Genomic DNA, 13,285 nt, shown 5'->3' on the forward strand with positions numbered 1-13,285 from the left:
TTAATTTAAATTAAATATTCATGTGACTTGATTTTTTAAATTACATGGTGAAGTTGAATGTTGGGCATAATATTTGATTCAATCTCTGGAATTAATTTGAAGTTGTACAATTTAATTACCTAGATAAAAAAGAAAAAAGTTCTGTGAAGCAGGCAAAAATTGCCAATATTGACTTTAGACATAAAGAAAACAACATGCAGGTAGGCATTTCTTTTTTAATAGTATAAATTAAATATTTGGTTGCATTAAATGAGATAGTGAATGTACTGCATTTAGAATATGGGTTTGTGTGTGTATGCGTATATATGTGTTGTAAATATATTAACTCAGTCATTACTACAACCTCAAGGTTTAAAAATCTTAAAAGAATTTCAGTATGGCAGCCTGAACATATACTGTAGCCTTCTCACTCTTAAAAATAGAAAAGATATTTAAAAATACCAAGCCCTGGGGACCCTGGGTGTCTCAGTGGGTTAAGTGTCTGACTTTTGATTTTGGCTCAGGTCATGATCTCAGGGTTGTGAGACTGAGCCCTGCATTGGGCTCTGCACTGGACATGGAGCCTGCTTAAGATTCTCTCTCTCTTCCTCTCCCTCTGCCCCTCCTAGATGCTTGCGTGTACACACACACTCTTTTTCTCTCTCTCTTAAAAAAAAAAACAAAAAACCATGCCCTGTACCCAGTAGACCAAAAACATATTTCTGAAGGAAGAAAACAGGGTTGGGTTGAAGAGGGAAATTGTGGCCCACGACTTGCACAGAATAATCTTGCAGAAAGCATAGGTGTGGGGATAATGAATAGGGTAATTGTTTGGGTTATTTCAGTGGGAGTTAGTTAGTTAACACCTGTTCATCTCATATCCCCTCTGCCTTTGGGCAGTCATCAGCAATGGGATGACTGTCTGCAGGTGGAAGCAGTAAGTATAGAAGCTTGGGTTCTCCATCGAAGGTACTCTAGGGGGTTCATGATGCTTATGAAAAACAAGGAACATACAACCCAGAAAGCTAGCTTCTGATGTGACACATCTCCATCTTCCCCTATTCTTCCTGAGAATAGTCCATAGGGAAATTCTCAGTGGAAAATATGATTGCCTTTCATTAATTCATAATTAATACATACAGATAGAGGTATAGTGGTGATCAAAGTGATTAGTGAAACTTACTAATTCTAAATATGTATTAATTACAAAAATTTTAAAATCTGGTACTAAAATTTCAGATGTGATCAATATGGGATGAAGGTGGGAAGATAAATGAGGGAAACAAAAGTTTACCCAAGTTCTTTTTTTTGTTTGGGGATGGAGGTAGAGAGAAGAAATGAATACTGATTTTACTTATATATTTTTGGAAAAATGTGAATTCATGTGTGTATGTTAAACATGTAAGGGTAACCACCATAAATAAAATGCAGTATGTAAGTTTTAAAATAGTAGAAGAAAAAAGATGAAACAAAAAAAACTTAATCAGTTCAACAAAAAGCAGGAATGGGAAGGTGGATAAAATAGCTAGAACACATTATAAATAGAAAATAAATAAGGTGCCATGAATAGTTCCAAGCAAATCAGTAATCAGAAATGTGACAAAGGTTCTTCCGTGGAATATATATACAAATACAGCCATATATTTATTTTTTTCTTCCAAGTTTTAAAATTCCAGTTAATTAACATCCAGTGTAATATTAGTTTCTTTCAGGTGTAGGATTTAGTGATTCATCACTTACATACAATACCCAGTGCTCATCACAGTAAGTGCCCTCCTTAATACCTATCGCCCATTTAACACATTCCCCTGCCCACCTCCCCTCCAGCAACCCTCAGTTTGTTCTCTATAGTTAAGAGTCTGTTTTATGGTTTGCCTCTCTCCTTTTTTTCCCCCAATGTTCATCTGTTTTGTTTCTTAAATTCCACATATGAGTGAAATCATATAGTATTTGTCTTTCTCTGACTATTTCACTTAGTATAATGCTCTCTAGCTCCATCTACATCATTGCAAATAGCAAGATTTCATTCATTTTTATAGCTGAGTAATATTCCGTGTGTGTGTGTGTGTGTGTGTGTGTGTGCATGAATATCTATCTCCTTTATCCATTCATTAGTCGATGGACATTTGGGCTCTTTCCATTTGGCTATTGTTGATAATGCTTCTGTAAGCAGAGAGGTGCATGTATATCCCTTCGAATTAATATTTTTGTATTCTTTGGGTAATACCTAGTAGTGCAATTATTGGATTGTAGGGTAGTTCTAGTTTTAACTTTTTGAGGAACCTCTACACTGTTTTCCAGAGTAGTACAGCCATATACTTCTAAAACAGAGGGCTTAAACAATTTGACAAATGAAGGGTGAAGGTAGAAGAAAATGGGAAATATATACCAGACAAATACAAACAAAAAGCAGATGTAACAATGCAGTATAAAATAAGAGTTCAATACAAAAAAACATTAATAGAGATAAATATATTTCATATTTTTAAAAATAACTCATCAAGTTCTAAGAACAATGATGTACCATATATAAAGTAAAAATTGATAGAATTCCAAGAAAGTATTGAATCCACAGTTTAAAAAGGATAGCTCTCTCAAAAAAAGTACTATCTTGAGTTTAGAGGTTGAGTTTGGCTATATGTGTAACAGTACAAAACCAAAGGAATGAAGTAACAGCATCTTAAACAAGATAACTATTTATTTTTCTCTTACCTGCCATGAAATTCAAAGTAAGTGACTCAGGTTCACTTATCAGGGCTGAAAGCACCATTTCTACAGGGTCATTTCTGAGGCTCATCTATGCTTTTTTTCCACTTATATTTGCAGTATTCACCAAAATTGACCATTTACTGCAACTAAAAGGATATCTCAACCAGTTCTAAAAAGTTGTTCTCTTTACTTACCATTATACAAAAAAAAAAAAAAAGTTCAACAAAAAGATAAGCCCTCCTCTCAAAAAAGTATTTAGCAGAGGAAAAAGAAATTCACACACTTTTAAATTATTTGGGAGTTATACAAGAAATCAAAATAAAATTTAAAAACTTTTTAGAAGAATACTATAAACCAAAACCTGTGGAATGTAGCCAAATTGGCCCTCAGAAATCTATATTTGAAAACAAGTATATTAGAAAATAAAGATTAAAATTAGCTGAATTCTAAGTATGAAAAGTTCAATTCAAAGTATGAAAAAAGCTCAACTCAAAACAGGAAAGTAGCAATCCAAAGAAAGTAGGAATTAATAAAGAGAAAAGCAGAAATTAATGAAATTAGAAAGTTGGGTTAATCAGTGTGGCCAAAAGTTAATAACTTTTAAATATCAATAAAATAAAATTTCAGCAGGTATAAAAAAAGAGAAGCCCCCACCTCCCAAAAGAAAAGAATAATAAGGGGAAAAAGTGCATATCATTGTACATAGGGAAGAAATGTTTTCAAGGTCCTGAGAGAATACCATGTCAGACTTTATCAATAAATTTGAAAATTTAGGTGAGAGGGTTAATTCTCTAGGACAATATAAATTGTTAAATAGACTGAAAAAGAAAGACGTGAGTAGATCAGTAAACTAGAAGAAATGGAAATGTAAGTGAAACTGAAATGTAAGCAAATCTCTGTTTTCCTCTTTCCTCCCTTACTTGCCTCCCTTTTCCCTCTGTCTCACACACACACACACACACACACACACACACACCCCTACACCCCTTTCAAAACACCAGAGTCAGTTTTTCAGGTGAATTCTAGTAAACCTTTAAGGACTAAATCAGAGTTTCTAAACTGTGACACCATTGACATTTTAGGCCAGATAATCCTTTTTTGTAGGGTCATCTTGTGACCTTCTAGGGGCCAATAGGATCTCACCCCAAAGAAAAGACAATAAAAAATGTCTCCAGACATTGTCAGATGTTCCCTGAGAGGCAAAATTGCCAGTTGAGGGGCAATCTTACTATTATTATTTATTATTAATAAGCAATTCTAGAGTCTAGAAGAAGTTGGAAACTATCCAACAAATTATGCATGGCTAATTCATTAGGTAACAAGGACAAAGGTAGTGAAAGAAGAAATTATACATTAGTTTCAAGAATGAACATACATGTAGAAATCCAAATAAATTATTAGCAAACCTAATTTGGTACTGTAACATTAAAAAAATAATATATTATGACTAACACTTGGTTTTCCCAAGAATTACAATGATAGTTAGCATTAGAAAAGCTATCAATCATATTGACACTACATCAACAGATTAATAAATAATTTTTTTAAATTTTATTTATTTATTTGACAGAGATAGAGACAGCCAGCGAGAGAGGGAACACAAGCAGGGGGAGTGGGAGAGGAAGAAACAGGCTCATTACGGAGGAGCCTGATGTGGGGCTCGATCCCATAACGCCGGGATCACGCCCTGAGCCAAAGGCAGACGCTTAACCGCTGTGCCACCCAGGCGCCCCAGATTAATAAATAATTTTAAATAAAGATTTAGAATAGAAGAACTTTTTAAACAATGTAAGGAAAAATCATACTCTTAGATATCAAAATGTTTATCATAAAATTCCTTTTAAAATGTACATTTCAGTGGTTTTTGGTGTATTCTAAAGGTAGTGTAACCACCACTACTGTCTTATTCCAGAACATTTTCAACATCCCAGAACATTTTTTTTTAGAGTGGGAGAGAGAGCGAGCAAGCAGGGGCAGGAGGGTAGGGGCAGAGGCAGAGAGAGAGAAAGAATCTTAAGCAGGCCCCATGTCCAGTGCAGAGCCCATTGTGGGGCTCAGTCTCACAACCCTGAGATGATGACCTGAGCCAAAATCAAGAGTCAGCCACTTAACCTACTGAGCCACCCAGGTGCCCCATCCCAGAACATTTTAAAACATTATCAAAATGCAATAATTATAACAGTGTGGTGTAAGGAAAGACAAATTGATGAATGGACTACATCAAAATAAAAAATTTCTGTGTGACAAAAGACACCAACAAAGTTAAAGAAAATGACAGAATGGATAGGAGATTGGTATGCAGAATGTATAATACATAAATACATAATAATTACAAATTAATTTTTAAAGTAGGCAAAAGATAAAACAGTTTACAGAAAAAGTGTCACAAAACATAACAAGGTGCTTGAGCTCAGAGGTACAGGGAAATACATATTAAACCAACGAGATATCTGGTTTCCCCTATCAGATTTGCATACACTACAACATTTGATAATATCTAGTAAAGTCAGCAATAGTGGGAATGTAATTTGGTGTAATTACTTTGGAAGGCTGGTTCATAGTATTTATTAAAAATAAAAATTCAGATATTCAGCAGTTTTAGTTCTTGGCATCTACTGCAAACAACTACTTAACTTGTACAAATACTTTTACCAGGGAGTCCATACAAAATGTGTATTGTTTAAAACATACATTTAAACAGTAACCACACTTACTCTTTAAGGGACAAGTGTTCTTTAAGGGGCAAGGCATTTTCTTATGATCTATAAGCACAATAAGATTACAGAATAAAGACCAATGGCTGTTATAATAAAAATAAATGGGATAAAATTTCCAATTAGAATAAAGATATTTTTATGTTGAGTCAAATAAGAAAAATCAGGAACTCTTCCAAAATGAGTGACTCATGGAGAATGAATGACTTGAAACAGGCAATACAAACATTAGTAAAGCAGTGGCTTAGATATTAATATTAAATAAAATTTAAAGTTAAAAATGAAGAATTACCGCTTTCATACATATATAAAAAACAAAATCTCAGATTTTAATCTTTTGACCTGCTGTTTTGCTTTTTTTATGTTCAATTTAAGAGATTACAGACACAAATCATTTGAGAAAATGGTAAGATTGACTTGATTAGTCATAAATATGGGGTAAAATTTTTAAGTTTACCTCAAATGTAGACATACTACCAAGTATATTTGTTAAAAATTTTTTTAAAGATTTTATTTATTTATTTGACAGAGAGCCAGCGAGAGAGGGAACACAAGCAGGGGAAGTGGCATAGGAAGAAGCAGGCTTCAAGTGGAGCAGGGAGCCCAATGTGGGGCTCGATCCCAGGACCCTGGGATCACGCTATGGGCCAAAGGCAGACGCTTAACGACTGAGCCACCCAGGCGCCCCTATATTTGTTATACTTGTCCAAAATACCAAATTCCTCAAGAGTCTTAAACTTTCCCAGTATTTGACTTATTTTATATGTAGTGGTTTTGGTAATCTTTGTAGTTGTTCATATTGACGATGATGATGATGAGAATGACAGTTTTCTTGGAGAACCTTCAGTAGCCACGGCAAGCAAAAAATTTTTGTTGTCTGTGTAGCCGGTTCTAATACTTAATTTCTTTTGTTCAGGTACTCAATGACTCTACTCTGAATAACCATTCAAAATGCTCAAATTCTGTGGCTGTTAAAAGTTCACAAAATATGATGCATTTCAGGTAACTTTTAAAATAGGAAAATGTTTTAATTTCTGAAATAATTTACCAACTCAGCAAATAATATAAAATTTTTATTTATTTATTTATTATATTTTTAAATTTTATTTTATTATTTTTATTTATTTAAAAATTTTATTTCTTATATTTTAGGTTGTTAGCCCCACAGAAACCATCAAATTGCAGTCAATGGTTTGAAAAAGGAGATACAGGTATTTGCTGTTTATATTTTTCCTAAGAAGTGGGAGTAACAAATTGTATCCAGTTTTTATACTATTCAAATACATTATTTCGATTGTTTGCATCTCTGGTTAACTGACCATGCATGCCTGGTTTTTAAAAACATTTTTCACTAAATATAAAATAGATCATTTCATTGTAAAAGATTTGGAAAACAGAGAAAAATACAAAAGAAACAAAGATACCATCACCAGATATAACTGACACCATCCATACTGGTATATGTTCTTGTCCTTTTTTCCTATATATATGTGTGTTCTTTTATTTTTTCCTCCAAATTTGAAACACACTATACATCATTTTGTAACCTTTTCTTTCCATTTGATACACTGTTAGGGTATTTTTCTATGCCATTAAATAGATTTTATTTTTAATGACTGTATCATATGCCATTGTAAGGATATGCTATAATTCATTTAGCCATTCTCTTAAAATATTGAATTATTTTTATATTGAATTATTTTAATTATTTAGCCATTCTTTTTCAAAATATTAAATATTTTATTGTTTGCAGGTTGGGTTTTTTTCCCTAATGCTACTATGTTCTTTTACATAAATCTCTTACTATCTTGGATTATTTTCTTTGAATAAAATCATAGAAAGGTCACAGGATATATATATATACACACATACATATGTATGTATATATGAGTTTATTATCCTAGAATCATCAAGCTGTTGGAAAATTTTAAGGGTATCACACCCTTGAAAAAAACTCATTCTATCTCTTTATGTATATATATGTACATATATATGCACATGTATACAAATATATATAACGTGTACCATAAGACATCTCATATGTACATATGCATATATACATATATCAGTAATCCAGTAATGAATAACAGTTATTCCACTATATATGTAGATATAGATATAGATATAGATATCTATATATATATAGTGGAATATATATATATATATTAGGCTATATAAAAGTCTTCACTTCTTCTTGTCTGTGTCATGTGGATTATAGACTTTTATTTAAAGTTTTAAAAATGGCTCATTCTATTGAATCAGTAATAAAAAACCTCCCAACAAACAAAATCCAGGGCCAGATGGCTTCACGGGCAAATTTTACCAAACATTTAGAGAAGAGTTAATACCTATTCTTAAACTATTCCGAGAAATAGAAAAGGAAGGAAAACTTTCAAATTCATTTTATGAGGCTGGCATTACCCTGATACCAAAACCAGATAAATACTCCACTAAAAAGAAAACTACAGGCTAATATCCCTGATGAACATGGATGCAAAAATTCTCTACAAAATATAAGCAAACCAAATCCAAAGTACATTAAAAGAACTGTTCACCACTATCAAGTGGGATTTATTCCTGGGTTGCCAGGGTGGTTCAGTATTCACAAATCAATCAACATGATACATCACATTAATAAAAGAAAGGATAAGAACCATATGATCCTTTCAATAGATGCAGAAAAAGCATTTGACAAAGTACAACATCCATTCCTTATAAAAACCCTATATAAAGTAAGTTTAGAGGGAACACACCTTAACAGAGTAAAGTCCAGATACAAAAAACCCACAACTGAAATCATCATCAGTGGGGAAGAACTGAAACCTATTCCTCTATGGTTAGGAACAAGATAGGGATGTCCACTTTTATCCAACATAATACTGCGAATCCTAACCACAGCAATCAGACAACAAAAAGAAAGAAAAGGGAGACAAACCAACGGGGAAGAAGTAAAACTTTCACTATTTGTAGATGATGTGATACCTTATGTAGAAAACCTGAGAGACTCCACCAAAAAACTGCTAGAACTGATAACATGAATTCAATAAAGTTTCAGGATATAAAGTCAACATACAGAAATCTGTTTCATTTCTATATGCCAATAATGAAGCAGCGGAAAGAGAAATTAAAGAATCAATCCTATTTACAATTGCACCAAAACCCATAAGATACCCAGGAATAAACCTAACCAGAGAGATGAAAGACCCGTACTCTGAAAATTATAAAACACTGATAAAAGAAATTGAAGATGACACAAAGAAATGGAGAAACATTCCATGCTCATGGATTGGAAGAACCAAATACTATTAAAATATCTATGTTACCCAAAGTAATCTTCACATGATGCAATCCCTATCAAAATACCAGCAGCATTTTTCACAGAGCTATAACAAACAATCCAAAAATTTGTATGGAACCACAAAAGACCCTGAATAGCCAAAGCAACCTTGAAAAGCAAATCTGTAGGAATCACAATTCCAGACTTCAAGTTATATCAAAGCTGTAGTGATCAAGACGGTATGGTACTGGCACAAAAACAGACACATAGATCAATGGAACAGCACAGAAAACCCAGAAATAGACCCACAACTATATGGTCAACTAATCTTTGACAAAGCAGGAAAGACTATCCAATGGAAAGAAGACAGTCTGTTCAAGAAATGATGTTGGGAAAACTGGACAGCCACATGCAAAAGAATGAAACTGGACTATTTTCTTACACCATACATAAAAATAAATTCAAAATGGATGGAAGACCTAAATGTAAGACAGGAAACCATTAAAATCCTAGAGGAAAACACATGCAGTAACCTCTTTGACATTGGCCTTAGCAACTTCTTACTTATTACATCTCCTCAGGCAAGGGAAACAAAAGCAAAAATAAACTATTGGGACTTCATCAAAATAAAAAGCTTCTGCACAGCAAAGGAAACAACAAAACTGAAAGGCAACCCTACGGAATGGGAGAAGGTATTTGCAAATGACCTATGTGATAAAGGGTTAGTATCCAAAATATATAAAGAACTGGGACGCCTGGGTGGCGCAGTTGTTAAGCGTCTGCATGATCGTTAAGCGTCGGCTCCGGGCGTGATCCCGGCGTTATGGGATCGAGCCCCACATCAGGCTCCTCCGCTATGAGCCTGCTTCTTCCTCTCCCACTCCCCGTGCTTGTGTTCCCTCTCTTGCTGGCTGTCTCTATCTCTGTCGAATAAATAAATAAAATCTTTAAAAAAATATGTAAAGAACTTAGAAAACTCAACATCCCAAAACAAATAATCCAATTAAAAAACAGGCAGAGGACCCAAATAGACATTTTTCTAAAGAAGACATCCAGATAGCTAACGGACACATGAAAAGATACTCAACATCACTCATCAGGGAAATACAAATCAGAGTACAATGAGATACCATCTTACAACTGTCAGAATGGCTAAAATTAACAGCACAGGGAACGACAGGCTTTGGTGAGGATGTAGAGAAAGGGGAACATTCTTACACTGTTGATGGGAATGCAAACTGGTGTAGCCACTGTGGAAAACAGTATGGAGGTTCCTTAAAAAGTTAAAAATAGAACTACCCCATGATCCAGCAATTGCACTAGGTATTTACCCAAAGGATACAAAAATACTGATTTGAAGGGGCACATGTGCCTGGATGTTAGAGCAATATTATCAGTAATAGCCAAATTATGGAAAAAGCCCAGATGTCCATCAACTGATGAATGGATGAAGAAGATGTGTGTGTGTGTGTGTGTGTGTGTGTGTGTGTGTGTGTGTGTGTGTAATGCAGTATTAGTCATAAAAAAGAATGAAATCTTGCCATTTTCGACAACTTGGATGGAGCTAGAGAGTATTACACTAAGCAAAATAAGTCAGAGAAAGAAAAATACCATATGATTTCACTTGTATGTAGAATTTAAGAAACAAAACAAACAATCATAGGAGAAAAAAGAGAGAGGCAAACCAAGAAACAGACTCAACTATAGAGAACAAACTAATGGTTACCAGAAGAGAAGGGGGTGGGAGGTGGGTTAAATAGGTGGTGGGGATTAAGGAGTGCACTTTGATGAGCACCAGGTGTTGTATATAAGTGTTGAATCACTAAATTGCACACCTGAAACTAATATTACAGTGTGTTAACTAACAAGTTCAAATAAAAACTTAAAAATAAAAAATAAAACTGGCTCATTTTGTCAGTAGAAAAATCCTGTAAATATATGTGTATTCAAAACGTTCTTATACTATGCATCTATTTCTCTCACTCTCAATATAATATTCAGTCAACATAATGTGCTGATTCCATGTAGATGGATTTTCTTCCTGCTGTCTTCTGGAAAAAAGAACTATATCTTAACTGCACAGGTGATTTGTTCCACCTTTTATAATCCTCTATATATACTAAGCTGACAGAGTGTTAGACAAGGGAAGAATGGCTGATCTCTAGGAACCATGCACCGCTAATACAGATATGTGGGGAAATGCATATATCTGGCATAGTCTAGCTGCTGTTCAGCATATATGGTAAGGCTTCATACTCAAAAAGGCATGCAATTATCTTAGAAGAAAAAAAGGACTCTTTCCAATGATCTCCAAGTTTGTCTTTTGAGGAAGTTAATACGTGGTGAAAATAATAGTTGTGACTTAACTGCAAAAGGCAAAACTATAAAGCTTTCAGATGATCAAATAGAAAAATGTCTATTCAAGGTTGGAGAGAATTTCTTAAATAAGAATTAAAAAGCCCAATCATAAAAGAAAGTTTGCTAAATTTGGCTATATTAAACTTCAGAATTTCTGTTCATCAAAAGACATTACAAAAAGAATGGAAGGGGCACCTGGGTGACTCAGTCGGTTAAGCAGCTGCTTTCAGCTCAGGTCATGATCTCAGGGTCTTGGGATCAAGTCCTGCATTAGGCTCCCTGCTTAGCGGGGAGTCTGCTTCTCCCTCTTCCTCTGCCTGCCACTCTGCCTACTTATGCCTTCTCTCTCTCTCTCTCTCAAATAAATAAAAATCTTAAAAAAAAAAAAAAGGAAGACAAGAGGATATACTTTTAACACCTAAAACTGTCAAAGGACTAGTTTCCAAAAATGTATAAAGAATTTCTACAAACCAAGAAAAATAAGACAACCCAATTAGAAATATGTGCAAAATATAGGCACTTCAAATAGAGAAACTCATGTGGTAAATAAACATCTGAAAAGATGCTCAGCAAATTAGGAAACTGAAAAATAAAGCCACCGTGAGCTATTAACACATCCAACAGATTAGCAAATTCAGAAAGTCTGACAGTACTAAGCATTAACGAAAATACAGGACAATAAGAACTCTTGTAACTATTGGGGGGGTACTCTCATTTATAAATGACTATATATTGAGACCATATCTAAATTATAATTAGAGCTAATAGTTTTGTCTGGTGAAATTGAATGAGTTCCTAAGGTAACTTGGGATGGCTAGGTACCACAACAAAATTGATAAATAGTTTGGAAACTAAACTTTGGAAAATAGTTTAAAATTTGGTAAAATGAAAGATACACATGCTCTATACCTCGTAATTCCACTCCTAGGTATATACCTGGAGAAATACAAGTACATACATCCAAGTATATATGTAAAGGAATGTTCATATCATCACTGTTTGTAATAGTTTCAAAGTAGAAACACCCTGAATGTCCATTTGCTAGTAGAATATAGCTATATTATGTTGTGTTTGTACAATGGAATACTTTACATCAATACAAATAAGCAAATTATGTCTATATGAAACAATACGGTTGAATTGCACAAGCATATGCTGAACGAAAAAAAAAACAAGATAAAGAACACCTATATTACCATTTTATCATAAAATGTTTTAACAGGAAAAATAAACTGTATTACTTAGGTGATAAAACTAGAGAAAGCAAATCAAGGAAATAATCCTTACAAAAGTCAGGATAGTGATTACCTCTGAGGGGGATGATATGAGGAATATGGGGCCTTTTGGAGTATGTATGATGTTCTGTTTCTTTACCTGGGTGGTGGTTACATGGGTATTCTCTAGAATATATTTTCTTTATTAAACTGTTCGTATGCGTTTTATTCTCAATCTGTATGGATTGGGTTAAACTGTATGAAATTGCTATTTTTGTAGGTCAAAAGCAGTTAAATATTGGCAATTTCTTATTGTCTGTATGTTTTATTTACAATTAAATTGCTAAAAGAAAAAATAGTTTGTTCTCCTATAATAAACAGATGCTGAGTGTGAAGATAAAGGGACAGTAAGACAATTGAGGGAATCAAAATGTGCTTCACAAGTAAGTCAAATATTTGATTTCTAATTTCTAAGCAAAATGTTCCAATTTAAAATATTGTTTCCACTTTAATTTCAGATTAAGTTTAATGAAGATTATATGTATGAGGTCTAGGTGTTATTAGGTTGGTAATCAAGTTCCTGTGGTGTTAAAGCTTCTATTCCTTAGAGAAGTATTAGATTAAAAAATGAAGCCACAAAAAGTTTACATGAAAATATACAGAAAGAGTTGTCATTAATAATTGACTGTATATATTGATGCCACAACTAAATCACAACTGAAGAAAACAATTTTGTTTGGTAAAACTGAATGATTTTCTAAGGCAGCTCAAGACCAGTGGTTGCCACAAAAATATTTTCAAAATATTTTTTAATAGTGGAAAACTTTAATGATAGATGTAGACAATGTTTGTTGGCTTTACTAAGTTAGCTACTAAGAGTTAAAACAAGACAAATGACATAGTAGAATTCTGCTCAAGAAAAACAGGTAAAAAGAACATTTAAAATTTTTTTGGTGGAGAGACCCAAATTGTTTCTGAAGTAGGATTTAGTATAGCAAACATATTTGAGAAATTATAGTCCTACCCTACAAAAT

At 33.5% G+C, this 13,285-nt stretch overlaps 1 protein-coding gene across 1 annotated transcript in view; it reads left to right on the forward strand.

Annotated features, from left to right (window-relative positions):
- The window catches only part of CUNH14orf39 (chromosome unknown C14orf39 homolog), a 52,854-nt gene that overhangs the window by 25,580 nt on the left and 13,989 nt on the right, over positions 1–13,285 (forward strand). The window contains exons 10-13 of the mRNA XM_008701352.2: positions 124–200; positions 6,319–6,404; positions 6,555–6,613; positions 12,633–12,694. Of these exons, the coding sequence (XP_008699574.2) occupies positions 124–200; positions 6,319–6,404; positions 6,555–6,613; positions 12,633–12,694 (284 nt within the window). The remainder of the gene's footprint in view (positions 1–123; positions 201–6,318; positions 6,405–6,554; positions 6,614–12,632; positions 12,695–13,285) is intronic.

Source organism: Ursus maritimus, unplaced genomic scaffold, assembly GCF_017311325.1.
Source record: "Ursus maritimus isolate PB19 unplaced genomic scaffold, ASM1731132v1 scaffold_25, whole genome shotgun sequence".
Classification (NCBI taxonomy): domain Eukaryota; kingdom Metazoa; phylum Chordata; class Mammalia; order Carnivora; family Ursidae; genus Ursus; species Ursus maritimus.